The sequence below is a fragment of the Haliotis asinina genome, chromosome 1 (genome assembly GCF_037392515.1).
Source record: "Haliotis asinina isolate JCU_RB_2024 chromosome 1, JCU_Hal_asi_v2, whole genome shotgun sequence".
Classification (NCBI taxonomy): Eukaryota; Metazoa; Mollusca; class Gastropoda; order Lepetellida; family Haliotidae; genus Haliotis; species Haliotis asinina.
In genome coordinates, this window is record NC_090280.1 from 51973493 (window position 1) to 51997111 (window position 23619).

General features: G+C 41.6%; 1 protein-coding gene and 1 pseudogene across 1 annotated transcript; one reads left to right on the top strand and one right to left on the bottom strand.

Annotated features, from left to right (window-relative positions):
• Window positions 1-357: 357 nt before the first annotated feature.
• On the top strand, window positions 358-19265 carry LOC137293584 (pescadillo-like). Its single transcript, XM_067824223.1, has 17 exons — window positions 358-485; window positions 817-896; window positions 5896-6049; window positions 8020-8129; window positions 9108-9235; window positions 10574-10617; window positions 11175-11264; window positions 11916-12035; window positions 12437-12508; window positions 13441-13527; window positions 14051-14184; window positions 14644-14769; window positions 15652-15836; window positions 16271-16483; window positions 17460-17506; window positions 17755-17925; window positions 18749-19265. The coding sequence occupies exons 1-17, from the start codon at window positions 465-467 to the stop codon at window positions 18830-18832; spliced, it is 1866 nt and encodes a 621-aa protein (XP_067680324.1). The 5' UTR covers window positions 358-464; the 3' UTR covers window positions 18833-19265.
• A 371-nt stretch (window positions 19266-19636) lies between these two features.
• LOC137273417 (uncharacterized) lies at window positions 19637-23445 on the bottom strand (annotated as a pseudogene).
• Window positions 23446-23619: the final 174 nt, after the last annotated feature.

Consider the following 23619-nt stretch of genomic DNA (forward strand, 5'->3'; position numbering starts at 1 on the left):
CAGTTAGTGTAAACACGCAAATTTCGTGCAAGCGTTTTTCACGAACATCGTCGGGTTGCAATTCAAATATTCTCTCTCTTGTATGTTTTATTTGGCCTACCTGTAGAATACTGCACCGCAAACTTTGAAAATGCTTCACAATACTCTTTTTACGCAATTGTAGGTCATTAGGGTTAGGTTACATGTAGGTTAACCTAACCCTAACGTCCTGACGAGAAATTCTGATGCTGTATTCTAGAGGCGCTCTTTTTACTTCAGTACAGACTCTCTGGTGAATTAACTGTATATGGAAATAAAATCCCGCAGCCCAGTGTACCTTGTTATCGTGCGCAAGTGTTATGCGTTGAGACGGAACTCAGTTTAGAAAATGCAGTGATTTCCACCGGAAGTAAATAACGTCCCTTTACTCGACGAATCCACGTGCTTGTGTTTTGACAAATTCGTGAGATTATTGCACAGACAAAATGGTTATCCGAAAGAGAAAGGTATTTACTCTCTCTAACACCTATCACGTGACGATACACTTACCAATACATCATTCTTTTACCAAAAAGCTGCGCAGTGACATCATCAGAACATTATGTCGACAATAATCGTCATTTTTCAGGGGCCCTTTTTCCTTACAAGTTACATTTCCTACAGAATGATAAATACATGTACATGATAATTATTTTGATTGTTTGGTGTGATTTTGTTTGTTCACTGAATTATTCCAGCAGTAGAGGATATTATTCAACGAAAACACACTTTATCACGCAGTGCTGCTGTTACTCTCTGTCCTGTCAATATTACATATGGAATTCTCGTTGATTTCAGTATGAAAGCGGAACGGCAACTGCCTACATGTCTAGGAACAAGGCCATCAAAAAGTTACAGCTCAGCCTCCCAGATTTCAGGTGAATATAGTGAGTGAGTTTAGTTTTACGCTGCTTTTAGCACTATTCCAGCAATATCACAGCAGGAAACAACAGAAATGAGCTTCACACATTATACCCAGGTGGGGAATCGAAACTGTGTCTTCGGCGTGATGAGCAAATGCTTGAAACACTACGCTACCCCACCAAGCAATTGGATTGTAGATCCTGTTTATGTGGCAGTTCATCATTCATAGCTCTCTAGATGTTCTTGAGGCCTGAGAAGTGGGGTATTACAAGGTGCTCAAATACTGTCACTGGGTATAGTGTTACAGATACATAGATGTCTTCCTTACTTAGTAAGCCAGATCCTGCATTTGTAAAAGGGCGTAGCACGATCTCACAGATGGCATCGTCACAGTTACAAGTTTCATGACTGAATCAGCTTCTTTGGTCATGGGAGACCATGCCACACGTTGTGTCTATAGAAGGGTGTGACGTAACAGGTGACTTGCTACCATATCAGTTTTTATAACTAGGGGCCATAGACAGTAGTTTTTATTGAAAAGCATGTACAAGGTGAATGACCTTCCCATAAGTTAACTTTATGTACAAAGTAAGTCCCCTCACTCAGAACAAAATGAGTGACCGCCCCTTAAAACTCCTCAGCATAGGACCCGTGAAGGTCACGGGGTAGAATAGGCCTTCAGCAACCCATGCTTGCCACAAAGGGCGACTATGCTTGTCGTAGGAGGCGACTAATGGGATCGGATGGTCAGGCTCGCTGACTTGGTTGACACATGTCATCGGTTCCCAACTGCTCAGATCGATGCTCATGTTGTTGATCACTGGATTGTCTGGTCCAGACTGGATCATTTCCAGACCGCCACCATATAGCTGGAATATTGCTGAGTGCGGCATAAAACTAAACTCAATCAATCAATCAATCATCAGCATAGATTGATGCTTGTGATGTTGATATCTGGATTATCTGGTCCAGACACGATTATTTACAGACCACCATCATTGGGGAGGTGGGGTAGCCTTGTGGTTAAACTTTCTAAAGTGTTCGTTCATCACACAGAGATGCCAACCTCTACGATTTTATCGTAGTCGCTACGAATTTTAACTTCAAACTACGCCAATACAATTCCACTTGAAATCTTACGGAATTTGAATAAAATTCATTAAAATTCGGATATATACACTAAAACATATATTTTCAACGATGAAATACATTTTCGGACTTCACATACCTTCCATTCATCATATTTAATGACATATTTGAACTGGAATGATTGCAAGTAACAAACTTAATTTTAGCAAAGCTGATTTCAATACCTTTGCGATTTGACACATTTAGTTCCTGCGGAAATAATTTGACCATGTAACAGTAATATTCATTTTTTTCTCAGAATCCATTATGATTTTGTTTATTTAGTTGACTACGAATTTTGAACTTGGAAACTACTATTTGCATCACTTTGGTGTTGGCATCTCTGATCACACTGAAATGCCCTGGTTTGATTCCCCACATGGGTACAGTGTGTGAAGCCCATTTCTGGCGTCCCCTGCTGTGATATTGCTGGAACATCGCTGAGAGTGATGTGAAACTATGCTCACTACACATGCTACAGACTGTTGTCATACGGTTGGAATATTGCTGACTGTAGTGTTAACAACAAACAAATAACCATTGCTGATGTTTCTAGGGATGAATAAGTCTGCATTTACGGTAATGTTCTGCATCATGTGATGTCCTTCAGTTCAACAATAATGACGATGTAAACTGTGATTTCCATTGCTTCATATCTTTATTTGCATTATGTTTGATCACCCAGTTGGTTTGTTGGTTAGACAGTAATTGAGGGATTTCCACAAATGATCACTTGTATATGGTGGACAGTTCTCATCACAATTCTTGGTGGTTAGTATCAAAACTCAAACAGGCATACTTATGAAATACAGCACCACAAACTTTAAAGACACGTCATAATACTATTTTACATAATTGGAGGTGATTTTGTTCAAAAGCAGGTTCTTGAAACTATACCCTATGATGCCAGCATAGCAACAAGGTTGTCAAGCTAAGCGAGTACGCGTAAGCTCTGCTCAGTGATGTTTTATCTCTACCACTACCAGCCATGTCAATGCAGAAACCTAACAATGTTGCGAGTTTAAGTAGTAGTTCAACGCACCAGTCTTTTTTTTTTTTTTTTTTTTTTGACTAATTTGTTCATATTTCTTTGTATTAAGAGGTACCGAGTTGTTATATTTTGTGTATTTTTATATTTTGTAGTTTTTAAATTTAGTAAGAATGCCTTACACTGATCACATTTTGCCATGTTCTATTATTCGCAGTTTTGGTCAATTTAAATGATCTAAATATAATTTATATATATATATAATATATATATAATTTATTTCAAACAACCGTTTGGATCAAATGAATGTTAAATGTAAACTAATACGCATATACAGTCGAACCCCATTGTCTCGAACTCGGTTGAGACGAATTCTCGGATGTGTCGAACTGACATCTCGGTCCCTGCCGATTTCCTTATATTTATCATTATTTTTACCCTGATGTGTCGAACTAGATGTGTCGAATTCCCGGTTGTGTCGAACTCATTTTAGGGTCCCCAAAGGCTCTAACAAGTACAAATTTACCCTTTTGTCTCGAACTGTCAAAGCTGGTTGTTGCAACTGAAAACTGCAGTCGCGCAATCGGAAGTCATCCTCATAAGATCAAAAGTAACATGGCAGAGCAATTCAGCAAAGGACCCGATCAGCCCCGGCACCGGAGAAACCTAACAATGACAGCGATCCCGAGAGTGACACTGAATCTGATGAAATTGAACCACCCACCCCTACCCTAGCTGCAGCATGGACCGCCCTCGACACCCTTGTCAGATTTGTGGAAGCATGTGACACTGACACTTTTTCCAACCAGCTTGGTACATTAAGAAACTTTTTGAGCAATTCTGCTGTGATGCCATGCCCGAACGCCAAACAGACTGTAATTTCGGATTTTTTTAAGAGATAAATTCCCCACATGTACACGTATGTACATTCCGATTCCGTTTGTGTGAACTATACAACTTTTTATACTGACTGAAAATGAATTAGTGCAGCCAACTAAACGGGATCGCTTGTGAGTTTGTTAAATTATTCTTGTTCTTATCTTTTTGTATGCGTATTTATTTGCCATGACGAATAAAGTGATTGAATTGATTTACATTTGTATATGTTGTAATTCAAAGATCAATACTGTCGTAAACGTTTATTGCAAAGATATATTGTTCGTATGTGTATCCTACTGCGAAATAACGATGTGTTAAGCACCGTGGTTGTGTTGGTTCTTGGTCCTTTCAATGCTGAAGGATGTGTCGAACACTCGGATAAGTCGAACTTTTCCCTTGGTCCCGACGAGTTCGACACAACGGGGTTCGACTGTATATCTTTGTCATTCAGTAATTTGCACCATTACAATCAAATGGAGTTTATTCATATTTGTTTTTTGAAGCAGTAAGAACGCATTACACTGGACATGTCAGCCATTTTCGTGATGGTTTGGTCAGTGTATTCTATTTATTAGAGTTATTTCAAGGGTTTCGGGTTAGGGACCAGGATGCATGAATACCATTTGTTTTCCTTTTGCATTTTTAGTACTTTGTTCACACAAAACTTAAAAGACCAAAAACGTCAAAAATTAAATAAAGAATATAATGTTTTAATGTAGAAATTTTGGGATAATGGAAATCAGCCTCGAACTTGCACTCCAGCCACTTTCACCTCTAGATCTACCTATTTTCAGTAATGATTCGAAGTCTAACTCACCCCTATGCCGTCACTAGACATGCCCATGTCTAGCTCATTCCTTAGCTCGATCCACATTATCCTTACTGTGCTCCCTACAAGACTTTTCTGTCACAAAAACACCCAATGATTTTTATACAAGCATGTCATTCATGTGTGCACCGCGATACCGACGTCTGATGCCTGACTTCAACAGCCGTTTTGAGTTTGAACCATATCTGTTCATTCCGCACAACATAGTATCTTACAGATCACGGAATAGGACGATTGTGCCAAATGGTAGCGGGGCCACCTTCACTAGATTGAAAGCATGAGACACCAAGTCTGCCTGTGATGTTCGTAATTGTCTGTAACCTATTCGACTCTTTCTGTTCATTTCCGTGACGTCACATGAATGACTAGCTAAATTTGCACATTGTGCAACAATGTGGACGTAGCTCAGTCAGTTAGCTGTCGGGCTAGCAATCCGAAGGTCGCTGGTTTGCCCCCGGTGGGTTCTCACAAACTGGTTGCCTGTCTCAGTGACATGTGACCTACGGCTGAGAATCTCCTCACGAGAGACTGTGGTGCTGAATTCTGAAGGTGCTCCCTCAAATAGTAGTCTAAATTTAGATATGAATGTTTGTCAAAGTATAGTCTTCCCCCTATTTTACTGTTCATTTTCATCATGACATAAATTAAGCTATTTGTCAAAGAATAAATTAGCACCATACAATAACTCTTACCACTGAGTTTTGTGCATCTCTCAGTGACTGGGAAAGAGAACTTTGTAAATGTGCCATTTTCAGGATTATTAGCCATTTCCTGAATTTTGAATGGGCTACTGCCCTTGTATCAATAGTAGACTTCCAAATTTTAATGGACCGTTTTTCATTCTAATGTGCAAAATGGCCCATGGCCCCTGCCTTTCCCAATCCCTGAACTCATAGTTATCAGGCTTGACACAAATTGTAACCATTTATAGCATACAAGTATAAGAAATGTGTTGGGTGTCAGGTGATTTCAGTCTTTTTTTCATTTCATTGATTAAAGTTAACACCCTAAGAAATGAGCCCATTTGCATATTGCCCCAAGATAGCTCATATATATGTTTATTCCATTGTTTCCTGTTAAAAAATATGAATATAGAAATAACCCCAGCTGTCCATGACAGCCTCTCAGGAAATACCCAGTAACCATAGTAACCCCTACTGATCAGAAATGACGTTTATCTCTGTCACAGACGATTGTGCATCCTCAAAGGCATCTACCCCCATGAACCCAAGCACAAGAAGAAGGCCAACAAAGGCAGCACAGCGCCCAAAACATTCTATTTTGTCAAAGACATCCAGTTCCTTTCACACGAACCAATCATCAACAAGTTCCGGGAGACTAAGGTAAGGGGACAATACAGTAGACGTATTTGTCACTGGTTCATCTATCAAGCTTCATCTTATAATCATCCTACGTTGCTCTAGTTAATAGAGCTGCTTCAGACCATAAGAGTTAAATATGGTACAAGTCTTTGTCATGTTTGAGACTTGTTTAAAAGTCACATGCAATGTAAAACACAACTTTGCAGATTCTGATATCTTACCTAAACAAATCATCAACAATGCCAATTCAACCTATAAAAAACGTGATGAAAAAAAAGCTGATGAAATCAAACGAGTTCAAACGATTCACTAAATTTCCATTAGCATTGGCGGGGAAGTGGTTTCAACAGCTATGCTGCGCTGCCCTCATAATGCATGTGCAGTGAATTGGTTCGCGGAGCTTGACGCAGTATGCCTGCCCGGAATATGCCTGGTCGGAATATGCCTGGTCGTAAGCAGTAGTCTAATCTTGGTTGTGTACATAAGAAAGTTAATAATCTACTCATCACATAGATAAAAACATGTTGATTGTGGCAAGCAGACTCTGTCACAGGGAAATTCAATGTCGGGTTTACTGACACCTATTTGTCAACCTGCCTGACTGCTAATGGCAATGTGCAATGCACAACTTCAATTGCTGACCATTTGCAATTTCAAATTAACACCTATTGGGCTCATCAAAGAGCTGGCTAAGTGTCTCTGCAAATGAATCAGTGGCCAAAGACACGGCGTAGTTACACATGAGTGCACATCTACCAGCCCTGACTGCTTTCGGTATTGCAGAAGCTTCGTTTAGAAGGAGGTAAACCGAAGTACAAAATATTGCACTTTTGATTTGCGATTATAAGCTTACATTTTTGTTTATTTGTATTTTCACACTCACCAATGCATTGTATATGTCATGAACGAGTAATAACTGTGTTTTGATTATGTTTTATTTTTTGGTTGCATGTGACCTTTAAGGCAAATAAAGGATTTGTTTGGCTGAAAGTAAATTTACTTTCTGTTTGTGCATTTCCCATCTTGAACAGCCATTTAGCATCTCAGTGCTACCTTTATTATCCCTGACACACAATTAGCACATAGCTGTGGATATAGTAACAGGCTTCGTCTGTTCTTATGAAATGGAATATCTAAAGAACTGTCGTCTAGGTTCATTACATACTTGGTACCTAGGTTCATTACATACTTGGTACCTAGGTTCATTACATACTTGGTACCTAGGTTCATTACATACTTAGTACCTAGGTTCATTACAGTATGTGAATGGTTTGGGCCCAGTAGCCTTTGGTGACCTTCACATAATTTTCAAGGTCACGGCAGCACTTTGAAGATTTCACCATGTTGACCTGCAGCCAGGAATAATGTCACCTTAGTGCCAACTGCTAGTCTATTTATAATTTATGGAACTTGGCGTCGAGCAGCAGCAGTTCCACTCACTAACTCACTCATACAACATTAAGCTGACCCTCACTCACCCACTCACTCACTCACTCACTCACACACTCACACACTCACACACCCTCACTCACCGTCACTCACCGTCACTCACACTCACTCACCCTCTCTCACACTCACTTACTCACACACTCACACTCACACTCACTCACTCACCCACCCATCCACTCTCACCCACCCCCACTCACACTCACCCATCCACCCTCACTCACTCACACTCACTCACTCACCCACCCTCACACTCACTCACTCACTCACCCACCCACCCATCCACTCTCACCCACCCTCACTCACACTCACCCACCCACCCTCACTCAAACTCACTCGCCCACTCACTCACTCACTCGTCAACAAATAAGAGGTGGATTTTGTCCAGCATGCTTTTAGAAGAAATACAAAGTTTACTTGATAATGATGTGATAATCTAATCAAAACTTTGCTGGTCAGTATAAATTGAGAAGTTGTCCATATACCCAATCTTTACAAAGTCACAGAGTCACCAATACTCTTCATGCTTTTTGTATCTTTTCCAGCATTTTGTTAAGAGATTGAAAAAAGCTATTGAAAAGAAAAATTCAAATGCTGTTCGTCGTATCCGTGCCAACCGACCAAAATACAAATTGGATCATATAGTTAAAGAAAGGTATGTATTATCCTCTATATACTAAACAGCTAAAGAAACACAACTCTGTGTTTTTGTCAAGATTTTAAGTAGATGACCTAAACATAAATGCTTACTTTTATGAGATTTTATTTTTGTCGAAACATGTGTTTCTTTTCCTGTTAAGTTTCGTTCAGGTGAAAACATCAGTGATGTCACTGTAGTACTGTAGTGCTGTAATGGTACAATACAGTGCGTATCTTAGTAGTTTTGGTCAATTAGATATGCTCTAAAATACATATGATACATGAAAACACAACTTGTTAAGCCAGGAAAAAATTGTTGTTTCTGGTTCCCATGAGCATTTGCAGGGATTCAAAAATATGTTGAAAAGCCACTTGGTGCAGGGTAAGTGACTTCAAGAAAGTTATTTGTGTTGACTAATTTTCCACTTACCCTGATTTTATGACACAATGCATGATGTTAATGTTTACTGGACTATTTATTGAAAAGTGATAATTTCACTCTCTACTATCTCTACTTTATTATTATTGCAAACTTTAATAACTTCATTATGAGCAGATATGAAATTAAATCCAAGATTATATACAGCTTCAAACCATAAGTGGAACTTATCTAGTAGTCCATGGACAAGTAAGATACCATTATTTGATTGCCCAAATTGAAAACTGACTAGTCCCGGGCATTGGCCAATGGGATTTTTTAACCCCTGATTTGGTGAGCATCATTTTCATCCATCAACATCCAGCTTCATCATTTTGCAGGTAATTACGTCTAACACATGACGTGTCGTGTGTCACTGTAGGTTGTGTTTGTGTTGAGGAACGTGGGTAAGTTTTGAAGTCCCTGTGAAACTGTTGAGCACAGTTTAGACACCACTCCACTATACGTTGATAATTATTATTGAAAAGTCAAACCAACGAGAAGCATAATGCTGTCAGTGTTGGTTTCAAAAAACATTGCCTTGATTTCCTGTTGGTGGTATGGTGCATGTTTCAGATACCCAACATTTGTGGATGCCCTGCGTGATGTGGACGACTGTCTGTCTATGTGCGCCCTCTTTGCCACTTTCCCCAAGTCATCAAAGACACATGTTGAGTTTATACGGCTCTGTCGTAGACTTACAGGTAACCATAGCGACGGAGTAAATCATAGACACTGACTGATTGCAGACAACAGTATTGTTTTCACTGTGGTAACTTCTGTACTCAGCCACAGTCATACCCAAGCAGTAACTCATTAATGCTAACATCGACCTCTGTAATAGTCTTTAAAGAAAGATTGATTTGTAGAGCAGTTGAATTCAAATTAACAGCTTTCTCATAATTATGTGATACTTATTCTTGTCTATATAAATTTTCCGTAAGAGGCGACTAATGGGATCGGGTGGTCAGACTAGCTGACTTGGTTGACACATGTCATCGGTTCCCCATTGCGCAGATCGATGCTCATGTTGTCGATCACTGGATTGTCTGGTCCAGACTCGATTATTTACAGACCGTCGCCATATAGCTGGAATATTGCTAAGTGCGACGTAAAACTAAACTCACTCACTCACACTCCTATATAAATTTTCACGTTTGAAGTTGTAAATTGTGCTTTGCTTCTAGTTTTGGTTATTTATAGACAAATATAGAGCAATACACTCTCGTCATAATAACCATATAATAAGCAGGTGAGTGAGTTTAGTTTTACGCCGCACTCAGCAATATTCCAGCTGTATCGCGGCGGTCTGTAAATAATTGAGTCTGGACCAGACAATCCAGTGACCACAACTGCATCGATCTGCGCAATTGGGAACCCATGACACGTATCAACCAAGTCAGCGAGCCAGACCACCCGATCCCATTAGTCACTTCTTACGACAAGCATAGTCTCCTTTCATGGCAAGCATGGGTTGCTGAAGGCCTGTTCTACCCCGGTACCTTCACGGGTACTATATAGTAAGTTTGTACTACACTACTTAATGGCCATAGCATATCTGCCGTCATGAACAGGTATTTAATGGAAAGGGGCAGTGGCGTAGGCTGGTGGTAAAGCGTTAACTCATCACGCTGAAAACCAGGGTGCAGCTCCCCAAGTGGGTATTATGTGTAACGCCCATGTCTTGTGTTCCTCATTATAATACTACTGGAATATTACTAGAAGCAGCATAGAGCAACAACAGATACAACAATAGATACAACAATAGATTCAACAATAGATACAACAGTAGATACAACAGTAGATACAACAACAGATACAACAATAGATACAACAGATACAACAACAGATACAACAACAGATACAACAACAGATACAACAATAGATACAACAATTGCATAGGTCAGTGCTGTTGATCACTGGATTGTCTGATGCACCCTTTGCCATAATCAGGTGATGTTGTTGGAATACTATTAAAAGCAGAATCAGGCTAAACTTACTACCTTACCTAGTTTAATATATGATGTGTTTGTCTGTTTCAGTGGAGTTCATGCACTTCGTGATTGCATCAAAGTCTCTCAGAAAGGTTTGTTTTGGATTTGCTTGTTGGCAGTTATGGTAGTAAATAAATATGGAAAAATATGGCATTATTGCAGGGGAATAGTGTCACCTTGTTGAAACAAATTCTTTTTGTCCGTGAGTTTTGACACAAGAATTTGGAGCATCTTGTGCTTTCTGTGTGAGACTATATCTGGGTTTTACTGTGTAGAATATCCTTTCATACATTCTGTAATACCTGGCATCAGTGTTAGTCTAGCTCTTAGATCTTGTCAACTTGCATGCGTAATACCCAAGAACATTTTGTTGCTGACAGCAGAAACATGGCTTAACTTAATGTGTAAGCATTGTAGCATATTTTTAAGGTGGCGTTTCAACACATTACAAAGTGATGTGATGATTGGTTGTGTTGTGACTAGTTGTATCATGACTGCTTGTGTCACAATCAGTTGTATTATGACTGCTTGTGTTATGACTAGTTGTGTCATGACTGGTTGTGTTATGTAAATGACTATGGTTGTTTTATGTAAATGACTATGTTTGTGTTATGACTATGGTTGTTATGACTATTGTGTTATTCCTCAGGTGTTCATCTCCATCAAGGGAGTCTACTACCAGGCTGAGTTCCATGGCCAGACAATCACATGGGTCACTCCACACAGGGTTGGCTTTCAGGTACCACTTCATTTGGCAGTCAGCAGTGTTACCATTCCTATATCTACTTATGTTGTAACGGTAGCATACTACTGTTTGTCAACCCGTGAAGGTCCGCAACTTATGCTTGCCATAAAGGGTGACTATGCTTGTGACTTCACAGGATCAGGTGGTCAGGTGCGCTTACTTGGTTGACAAAGGTCATCGGTTCCCAATTGTGCAGATTGATGCTCATGCTGTTGATCACTGGTGCAGACTAGATTATTTACAGACCGTCACCTGGAATATTGCTGAGTGCAGCCTAAACCCAGTCACTCACTCACTACTGTTTGCCATAGCAGGAGACTATTTGGACAAAGTGGTTCTGTGATTTGTTTTAACATCACTGTCCGAGACTTGATTATATATATTCTACTGCCATAGTTGGAAAATTGCTGACTTCAACAGAAAACATGAACCTCAAGTAGGGACTGGGTGGTCAGATGTTGACCATGAATGCGGGCAAATGTCAACTCAATGTCACTATTTCTCATGCAAGTGTGAAAGCATTTGAGACTCTGGAGGAACTCTTTACCATCCCCTGCCACTAAGTGGGAGTTGAGTTTGGTTTGATCATTTGTGGTGGGGTATTATGTCACCTTTTTGACAATGCTTGTTTATGTTCTTTTTCAGGGTCAAGCTCCCGATGTTGACTTCAAAATCATGCAGATATTTGTGGAGTTCTACACAACTTTATTAGGATTCATCAACTACAAGTTGTACAGCTCTCACAACATTCATTATCCTCCAGAGGTTGGTTTTTGGCCTCCTACCACTCACTTTGAGATTTAGTGATCCTGTATTTGCCACTGAGCATTGTAACAATTGTTCGAAGGTTTTCTTCATTTGTGAACAAGTCCAGAGCACCATGATAATTTCATCCAACATCTTGCCAAGAAAATGAACCAATTTCTTGTCTCCCCTGCCATGAAATTGCTGGAATATTGCAAGAAGTGGCAAAAAACCAAACTCTCTCACTCACTCAGTAAAATGAGCAGTAGAGTGAACAAGCTGTTGTCTGTCTTTGAGTATAGATTAAGAAAGTAAATACTGACGAAAGGCATTTGTTTTTGTTGAAACACACTTTATGATGAGTTGAGTACATGGCCCAGATATAGCCAGTCCAGTACTGTAACTTGCTTTGGGTGTTTCAGCTGGCTCTTGAAGGAGAGAAGAATGAAGAAGACACAAAGGAGAAGTGCCTCGAGTCCGAACAGAGGGAGGAGGTGAGGCAGGCTGGGGTATTGCTGGCAAAAGCATAAACTCGGACATGAAATATTGGGTTTACAATTGGACTTCAGCAACCCATGCTTATCTCAGTGTGAGATGATCGGACTTGGTAAATTTGTCAGTGTATGTAGCATATCAGTCATGAACTGAGGCTGATTATGTCAGTCACTGGATTGTCTGGTCACGATTTGTCAGAAAGTCTATCCAGAACATACAAAGTATGAATGATCTCCACTCATTTCTGGTCTTCTTGTAACTTGAGATGTACTGTGAGGTGAGTTGCAGGAGTTCTCCTGGGTCAGATGGAAAGGACCAATAGGTTGTTAGACCTTGTAGTACAGGGGAGGTGGGGTAGCCTAGTGGTTATGGCCTTGGCTCATCACGCCGAAGACCCGTGTTCGATTCCCCACATGGGTACAATGTATGAAGCCCATTCCTGGTGTCCCCCACCATGATGTTGCTGGAATATTGCTGAAAGCAGTAAAACCAAACTTAGTCAGTTGTAGTACATACCAGAAGTCTGTCTGAAGCTAGTACATGTATGAATATAGAGCACACCATAGACCCTCACTGACTGTAACAGGTACAGAGGTGTGTCCCTTGGAAGAAAGATTACATGTGGAACATATGTAGATAAAGGAAAAATGCTGTTTGCTGAGTGTTTCTGATATTTTTCTTCGGTGTATGATATTTGTCTTCAGTGTGTCCGGTGTTTGCCTTCAGTGTATTGTGTTTGTCTTCAAGGTCTCTGATGATTGTCTTCAGTGTTGCCGATGTTTATCTTCAGTGTGTCTGATGTTTGTCTTCAGTGTTATTGATGTTTGTCTTCATTGTCTGATGTTGGTTTTCAGTGTGTCTAGTTTTTTTCTGCAGTGTCTGAATTTTGGTATTTAGTGTGTGTGTGATGTTTCATCTGTTGCCCTTCCAGCGTCTGGCAGCATTCACTCAGTCTCTGCAAACTGTCGGAAGCCCGGACCTGGATGATCACCTGATCGATGACTTCCCTACAGCTGCAGTAAGTATTCTGGGTCATTAGATAATGAGGGCAAGGAATTTCTGTACCCAGTACTGTATTCTGAGTTCTGCAACAATTTTGACACGAGTTGTACCCCTATGGTTGACTGATCAGTTCCACACAACTCTTGTTGCCCTGTTTGTTTGTACCATACGTTTTAGTGTCACAACCATGACTGATCTGACAGCTGATCTGAAAGTATGAATGCTTTGGTAAAGACAATTAAAGAGAAATTTAACTGTGGGGCTCCAAAAGATCAGGATCGTATTTCATCCACACTGCCACCTGTGTTAATCACATTGTTGTACTGTGTTGTTCCCGTTGAATCACATTTGGTTGGTTGACTCTTTCTGAAAGGTTGGAGGGGTAGCCTAGTCATTATAGCGTTTGCTTGTCACATAAAAGATACAGGTTCAATTCCCAGCATGGTTACTATATTTGAAGCCCATTTTAGGCGTCCCTTCATGTGATATTGCTGGAATATTCCTGAAGGTAGCGTAAAACCACTGACTCACTATTCCAGTCTGACGACCCAGATGTGGTGGAGAGGGCCAAGGTGGAAGCAGACAACATCAAGAAGCTCCAGAGCCTGTTTAAGGGCTGCAAGTTCTTCCTCAACAGAGAGGTGCCCAGGGAGGCTCTCACCTTCATCATCAGGTCAGTCCACAAAGGCGGACTATAACCAACACTATGTGACGTATGACTGTTGGCAGGCCTTGTTTGCATTATCAGTGCTTTGTAACCAATTACCCCCAGGTTATCGCATGATCAGTTGTAAGGGTCAATGTAGTGGGGCAGGCTAGTGGTCAGACTCAGAGAAGACCTGGAGTTGTTTTCTCACATGGGTGCAATGTGTGAAGCCCATTTCCGGCATCTCTCATATGAAGTTACTGGAATATGGCTTAAAGAGGTGGTAAACATCACTCACACATTCAAGCATGCATGCACACTTTCACCCAACAAAATAACTGCTTAGTTAAAAATTGGTTGCCAGTGTTTGCACATGTTGATTGCTGGTGTTTTGGAGGAGAGGTGTCGTGGTTCCGTATTTTGACATGTTAATTACACTTTGGAGGAAAGGTGTCATGGTTCAGTATTTTGACATGTTGATGACAGGTGTTTTGGAGGAGAGGTGTCATGGTTCAGTTCGGTTGCTGTTGGGGCTACTTATCCAGAAACTGATGAGACGATCACGCACCAGGTGGTAGATAGACCCCAAATGGACAACCAGTACTTATCTCGGTGAGTATACAGCAGACTTTCCACTGTAGGCTGTATTAAGATGCATCATATCTAGCCGCTCAGTTGCCACACAGGGTTGTATCGCTTCACTGGGGATCCTCAGTTTAAATCTCTAGGTTTGGTCGCACCATACCTTTGTTCGTGCACCAGTGTGGTAACAGTCCAGGCTGTACATTGCTTCAAGTTTATAAGGTTGGATACATATTCATGAACTACTGTTCAGTGTGGATTATGGGGTAGATATCAGGTAAATTTGGATCAGCACTGATATCATATCCTTCCCCATGCTTAGCCCAAGTGAATATGTTTGGGTACATATGATGTATGATATATATGGTATATTTCCCCAGGTAGTGTGTTCAGCGTTGGGTTTTTGACAATGTGACATATGATATATATGGTATATTTCCCCAGGTAGTGTGTTCAGCGTTGGGTTTTTGACAATGTGACATATGATATATATGGTATATTTCCTCAGGTAGTGTGTTCAGCGTTGGGTTTTTGACAATGTGACATATGATATATATGGTATATTTCCCCAGGTAGTGTGTTCAGCGTTAGTGGTTTTTTTGACAATGTGACATATGATATATATGGTATATTTCCCCAGGTAGTGTGTTCAGCGTTAGTGGTTTTTTTGACAATGTGACATATGATATATATGGTATATTTCCCCAGGTAGTGTGTTCAGCGTTAGTGGTTTTTTTGACAATGTGACATATGATATATATGGTATATTTCCCCAGGTAGTGTGTTCAGCGTTAGTGGTTTTTTTGACAATGTGACATATGATATATATGGTATATTTCCCCAGGTAGTGTGTTCAGCGTTAGTGGTTTTTTTGACAATGTGACATATGATATATATGGTATATTTCCCCAGGTACTACATTCAGCCCCAGTGGGTTTTCGACAGTGTGAATGCCTGCATGCTCCTCCCAGTTGAGGACTACTTTATTGGGGTAGTGTTACCACCTCATCTCTCACCATTCGTGGATGAAGAAGAAGGGAACTACATTCCACCAGAAAAACAGAAGATCCTTGACAAACAGAAAGGAGTTGATTCAGGTAGGAGTTATAGATGTCGCCACAGTTTGCGTGAAGAATGTGTGTTCCCTGTTTTCACAGCTGAATGAGGTGATGTATGAAGATCCAGGTTAAAATTGGTCATCAGCCACCTGTGCTGTCTCTGTGAAGATCCAGTTTAGCATTTGTCATCAGCAACCGATGCTTGTCTCCCGTGAAGAGCCGGGATGGAATTGATCATCAGCAATCGATGCTTGTCATAAAAGGCGACTAATGGGATCGGGATTTTAGACTTGCTTACTTTGTTTTCATATGTCTTAGTATCCCATCTGCTGGAATATTGCTGAGTGTGGCATCCATCCATCCATCCATCCATCCATCCATCCATCCATGCCATCCTCATATGGAAGGTAGGGAATATAATGTGTATAGTTGTATATCTGTTCAAACACTCCTTCCTACTTCTATATGCCCAGGTGTTGGAGATGAGTCAGAAGAAGAGGATGAAGATGAGGAAGAGGATGAAGGTGACGAAGATGATGAAGACAAGGAGGGCGATGGAGAAGGAGAAAGTGATGAAGGTGAAGACAATGGACACAGTGAGGATGATGAAGAAGATGATGATGGCAAGGCGGAAGATTCAGATGAAGAGGAAGAATCAGATGATGAAGAGGATTCAGATGAAGAAGGTGAGATCATGAAACTGATGCATTTTGTACTTGGTTGTCTTTGGTTGTAAACATACTGGTTCAGTAGCATTGCCATTGGTTGTAAACATACTGTTTCAGTAGCATTGCCATTGGTTGTAAACATACTGTTCCAGTAGCATTGCAATAGTTTGTCACCCATGGACATTGTTCGTGCAGTAATGTTTTGCAATAGAGTATCTCTATCACAATAGCTGTTTCCCCCTCAATAGTCACCCCCTAACATAGATGGTGGTTGTCACATGACATGCAAGTGTTGGACGTTTATGTGATTGTACTTGACAACAATGGCATCACTCCACATGTATGTGCTTTCAGTATTGTAGAGACCCATGAAGATCCGGGGTGAATTAGGCCTTCAGCAACCCATGCTTGCCCCAAAAAGTGACTATGCTTGTCGTAAGAGGCAACTAACACAATCGGGTAGTCATGCTACTAGCTGACTTTGTTCGACATGTCATCTGTTCCCAATTGTGCAGATCAATGCTCATGCTGTTGACCCCTGATTTGTCTGGCCCAGACTTGATTACCTACAGACCGCCACCAAATAGGTGGAATATTGCCAAGTGCAACGTAAAACTAAACTCACTCACTCACTCACTCACTCACTCATTCATTGTTGTAGGTTCAGTTTCAGCCCATGTTTTTGTTGCAGAGGAGTGGGGAGGTAGCCTTTTGGTTACAGCATTTTGATTGTCAGGGGGAGGGGCACGGGGGTAGCCCAGTGAGTAAAGTGCTTTTCACTCCAAAGACCCAGGTTCAATTCCCCACATGCGTAGAATGTATGAACCTAATTCAGGTGTCCACCACGGTGATATTGCAGAAATATTGCTATCAGTGATGTAAAAGTAAACTCATTTATCACATAGAAGACACAGGTTGTCCCCTGCCAGGATGTCTCTGGAATATTTCTAAATGTGGCATAAAATTAAACTCACTCACTCACTCCTTGTTGCAGAGAGTCCCAGCAAGGCCAAGAAGAAGAAGCCTGAACCAGAGGTGAAGGTGGGTGCAGACTGTATTAGGACATGTCACTCATTTGCTAACTGTAGACACAAGGGCACAGCTAATGGATATATTTACAGTGTAGTACGGACATGAAACTTGATTGCTGACACTCTGTGTTGTGAGCATCAAAAACTGTAAGAGAGAACTTAGAGGAACCCTTGAAGTCCACAGACTTTACCAAATGCAAAGTTAATTCACTATCTTGCCACAAAGGCAGAATCATTCACTCTGAGATTTTGTTGTAGAAAGCAAAGCCGATGTCGGTGCACCGGGGCCGCGTGGAGGAAGTGGATGTCAAAGCGAAACTGATGAGACAGGAAGCTGAGGAACGTCGTCTGGCAGAGATGATGATCCCCAAAAAGAAGAAACGACTGTACCAGAAGATCATGTATAAACGCAAGAAGCAGAAGCAAGAGGTCTGTAGGAGGGATTCACGTAGAGGCTGTAGGAGTGATCCATGTATGGACTTGAAGCAGTAGGAGGGGTTCATGTTGGGACAGGTGGTTGTAGGAGGTGTCCATATAGGGACGTTAGGCTGCAGGAGATGTCAGTGTAGAGACAAAAGGCTGTAGGAAGGGTCTGTGTAGGAATGGTAGCTGTAGGAGGGGTCCATGTAGGGATGGTAGGCTTTAGGATGGATCCATGTATGGACAGTAGAGGCAGTAGGAGGGGTTCATGTTGGGACAGGTGACTGTAGGTGGTGTCCATATAGGGAAGTGAGGCTGTAGGAGATGTCAGTGTAGAGACAAGAGGATGAACAGCTGTATTAGGGGTCCATGTATGGACTTAAGGCTATAGGTTGGGGTCCGTGTTGGGACAGGTGGCTGTAGGAGGTATCCATATAGGCACGGGAGGCTGTGGGAGGTGTCCATATAGGGACGAGAAGCTGTGGGAAGTGTCCATATAGGAACAGGAGGCTGTAGGAGGTGTCGATGTAGAGAAGAGATGCTCTAGGTGGGGTTTGTATTAGGATAGGTGGCTGTCCATATGGGGGGTGGGTGGGGTCTGTGTAGGGACGAGAGGCTGTAGGTGGGGGTCTGTGTAGGGACGGGAGGATGTATGGTGGGTCAATGAGGGCGGAACAGGAGCCTAATGTTACTAACGATGATGTTGTTATGAAAGAATTTAATACCCACCCACACACTCATGCACACATACAAACACAAACCCATTCACACATCCGCATACACCCGCTCACCTATTCAACTCACTTACCCACCCAATGTACCTTTGTTCCAGGCTCGTGTGCTGCAGGAGAAGAGGGCGAAGATTGAGCGGTCAGCAAGGCAGGAGAAGAGGAAGAAGAAGAAGCAGACAGCATGAAGCAGTTACGCATGGATCACACTGGAACTGAGAACACGGGAACCACAAAACAAATGTTCCTGCTCGGGCAAGAACCGGGCAGTCATCTTGTGTTTCCTTTGAAATATCAGAATATCATGCCGCTGTTGTAATGAAGGACCCCATGAACTGTGTAACTATAGCAACGCCTGGAGTGCCCTGTCAGGCTGGGACTAATTGAAGTGCCTTGTGCAGAAATAGCAAGTCGTTCTGGGAATAGAAATAATGACCAGAGTGTTTCACAAGGGCACAGAATAATTTCTGAACTTTCTCATACTTCATCAAGTGCAGTTGAAATGTACTGTTAAGTCATCAGTGCAATCACCCCATGTTCTTGATATATGTCATTGATTCATCGATGAAATCTGATGTATATATGACAATGTATATTATTGAGTAAACGTGATATATTGTGTTTCTGTCTTTGAAACTTGTGATGTTGCTTGAATATTACTTAAAGCAGTGTGAAAGCATGTTCAATCCCCAGGTTGAAGTTGATCTCAAGTCCCTAACAGGCCATAAGAAGGGATTTAAAGGATTTGGTGGCCAGTTATTTGTTGTATGAAGTGTACCAACTTGTGAATTGTTGCACACAAACCTTAAAACTTTGTCTACCCTAGGAAGACAGGATTATTTATGGGTAGGCAGCATACTGCAGTGTTGCCTTGAACAAACACATTTGATGATTATATTTTGTGTTCTTAGAAATAAGTAACCTTTATAAAAATGTGAATTTACAGTGTTTAACAGTTTTATTGCTGTGATGTTACTAGATACATAAAGTTGCTAGCCAACCATTGGGGTGGGAACAGCGAAGGGGGGTGCGGTCGTGCTCTGTATGGCTGTTGGATTGAGGTCAGGCGTCAGCAGTGGAACAGCTTTTCCGGGTCGACAGTAGCCTGGTTGTAAAGAACCACAGGGGGTTGTATTGTTGAAAATAATACGTCCTGGGTCAAAGAAGCCTACACTGATATCCATTCACATATAAAGAATGTGTATGGATATCAGAGTAGGGTTGTTGGACCCAGGACGTATTATTTTCAGAAATACCAGCCCCCATGTAAAGAACTGAGTTTGATACTGCGATCGAGAGTTGCAAAATATGTTGATATTGTTGCTAAAAGGGTTTCGTCCTCCATTTTAGTGGTTGAAGCATTTTCTTGTCATGACAAAAACCCGGATTTGATTCCTCATGAGGGTATAATGTCTAAAACCCATTTCTGGTATTCCCCATGATATTGTTGAGGTATTGCTAAAAGTGTGTAAAACCCAACACTCACTCACTCACTAGTGGTATCAGCAACATACAACACTTAATGTTGTAACCACTATCCAACCCTTATATTACCATTATGCAATACCTAGTTATATTATCACTATCCACCACAGCTATATTACCAGCATACGACACTCAGGTGTGTTACTAACATACAACACTTACATTTTCAATGTAGGCACTTACGTACATTATCAACAGACGGCACTAAGCATACAGCACTGCTAACATGACTATATGAAGTTATTATGGGATGTTACCAGTACTTCCTCCTTTGGAGAAGAACCCATTCCAGACACAGTGATGATCGGCCCTACAGGGACACTTGAAGTTATACTTGCCGTCTGGTCGGGCGTCAGACGCCATGAAGCAGTCTGTGGAATATATGACCACCAATACAACCATAGGTACTGTAGCTCACCTGCTGATATTGTCAGCTGACAGTAAACAGACCTAGTCTAAAGTATAAGCTACGATAAGGGCGTGCAGAATTCAAGAAAATGACAAAAAGTACCCAAACAACAATCTGACTTTTGCAATGTTCCGACATTCACATCGTACCTTATCTTTACAACATAAGCAGTAGACCTGTTTCTGTATATACATGTCTGCACTCATGGTTCAATGTTTTAATACAGGGGCGCCCTTCAGAATGCTTATAGTGAAATTACACAGAATCAGCTGGGTGACTGTATAGCAATTAGTTCGTGCCCCGACTACACTGAAAACAGTACTAGAAACAATGCTACAATGGTTATAGCCTTGTATTTTCTCATCTCAACTCTCATCAAAGGGCTGGTGTAAAATGTCACCTCTGGTAACAACTGCCTAATTGAGATTTCAAGGTTTAATGATAACACCAACCCAGTACCATTGTTTACAGAGGAGAAAGTCGGAAAAACTGAAGCTTTGTGATTTCTTCCAGACAGCACTAATAAGATTCAGACTCCATCTTAACACTATTTGTTACGATGGAGGAGTGGAGAGAAGGGGCATTGTTTAGAGTACTTTAGGATGCGCAGTCATTCTACACACGCAGTCATCCGCGTCCAAAGTCATTCCAGACTTATAATCCTCCTTTCCCCACAATCACCATACACACGCAATCTTCCCAGACAGGAAACCATCCCCACACACTGTCATCCTATGGGGCGGTGGGGTAGCTCAGTGCTTTAAGCGTTTTGCTCGTCACGCCAAAGACCAGGGTTCGATTCCTCACTTGAGTACACTGTATGAAGTCCATTTCCCCAGTGTTCCCCATGATGATATTGCTGGAATAAAGCTAAACTCACTCACTCACTCGTCACTTGGAACCTGGCAGTAATACCCACATTGCAGTCAACACTGAGGAGCAAGCATGAGGAACCGGGGACAGGATCTGACATGAATCCCCACGTGATCATAGAATCCACACATGGTCACAGAATCCCCACCAGAAGCTGGTCATACATACTGGACCCATCGACGCCAATCTGCTGGCATACTCCCAGGGTCAGGGCTCTGCTGTCCACCGCCGCTGATCGCTTAGTGACGATGACCACGCAGCACTGGTCAACTGGACAGTTGGAGGAGGATGTTCTGGCTGTCTACCCCGATCTGAGGACAACATATAGGGAGAGTAATGGTCGAAGAGTCACCCCCCGCCACCCCGACCCAAGGATAACACAATAATGTTCGAGGAGCTCCACCAGTTCCACCCTGAGTTGTGGACAACACAATGGGAGAGTAGTGCTCGAGGAGTCCACCCTCACCTGAGGGCAATGCATTGTGCCAGTAATATGGTCGATTGGTCCACCCCAACCTGAGGACAACAGGTCTGTAATAGACTCGACCCAGTGTACATGTGCAACCGACTTGGCTCGTGGTCGAGTTGGATGTACAAGGCTAAATATTGATTCCGGTAGGCATCGTAATATTGCAAAATCTGAAAGGGTATGCACGTATTGTAAAGATTCAGTACCGTTTCACCCTTATATGGCCATCCTTAAGGAACATCCGAAGGAAACACAGACCAAATATATATTGAATTCGATCTTCAGTACAACTTGCCCGCATTATGACAACCACAAACTATCAAGATATAAAATCTGTAATGTCATGCTCCAATATGCCTTCAAGAGTAGAAATGAAATGTGAATATTCTGTTTAAGTGATCCGATACTGCCCTGTGTTCACTACATAGGGGACCCGTGAAGGTTTCGGGTTAGAATAGGCCTTCAGCGACTATGCTGGTGAGGTGACAAACGGGATCGGGCGGTCAGGCTCGCTGACATGGGCGACGCATGTCATCGGTTCCCAACTGCGCACATCGATGCTCATGTTGTTGATCACTGGACTGTCTGGTCCAGACTCGATGTTTTCTAGACCGCTGCCATATAGCTGGAATATTGCTGAGTGTGGCAGGGAACTAAACTCACTCACTCACTACATGGGGCTATGGCCTTCCTTAACGATAAACAATGAAATTGACAGAGTAAAGCTGGAGGATCAGTCAGCGTTATCTTAAAAACACCGAAGTCGGCTTAAACAGACATCCACCGTTTGGCTGGCACCAAGTCGTTCAAGACACATGGCAATTCTTTGTGAAAAGGATCTGGGATTTAAATCCCACATGTGCTGCAATCAAAATAGTTTTCCAGCACCTGTCCATTCCCATAGGTTTGAACAAAGCACCGCCGACCCCCCTTTGACCTTTACGTGGTTATAATTAGCACCAGTGGTCCTCAGAAGCCATAATTGAACTTCATGACGCCGATGTGACACAATCAACCATGTTTCAGAAGTAACGCCTCATATTAATCTGTTTCTTCTTTCAAGTGAGTCATAATTAATGTCTTTGAAGCTAGCCCTTACGTGTCATTATCTGTGACTGTTATGTTACCTTACGCGATCTCCTTTGTGTTTGAATCTGGCGGTGAAGGGGTTAAGTTGGTTTCGCTTACGTTCAGTTATTATTTGGGAATATCAATTCAGTATCTATGAAAAATTTAGAAGTAAATCGAGGGTTATGACAATACAGTTAGGGTTTAGTGTCAGGGCAATATTTTGCCTACTTTGTCAACCACTGGGTTTTCTAGATCGGATTCAGTTGTTGATAACATATTTAAATGAACATGCACTATTTTATTAATATGAGAACTGTAAAAACGAATGAATGTTTGCGCATTAAATAACATTTTTCTTTTACATTGTCACATAGTACTTGAAAACAAATTTACTGTTTATGGTTATCAAACTTACCGCCAAACCGAGAACAATAAACATCAACATGGCGATGGTTTGTGACATAATCCACGTTTATCCTTCCTGTGCGTCGCATATTGCACTTATGTCACGTGTGACGTCATCACTGATAACACCAGGCTTGTCACAGAGTTTACGGTCGAACTAGGCAAAGTTATTTCCAGGGAAAGACATACAGCATGTGCAAGGTGTTTCAGCTATGTATTATAACAGTCAGGATAGCTGTTATAGTAGTCACATGCATCAAACG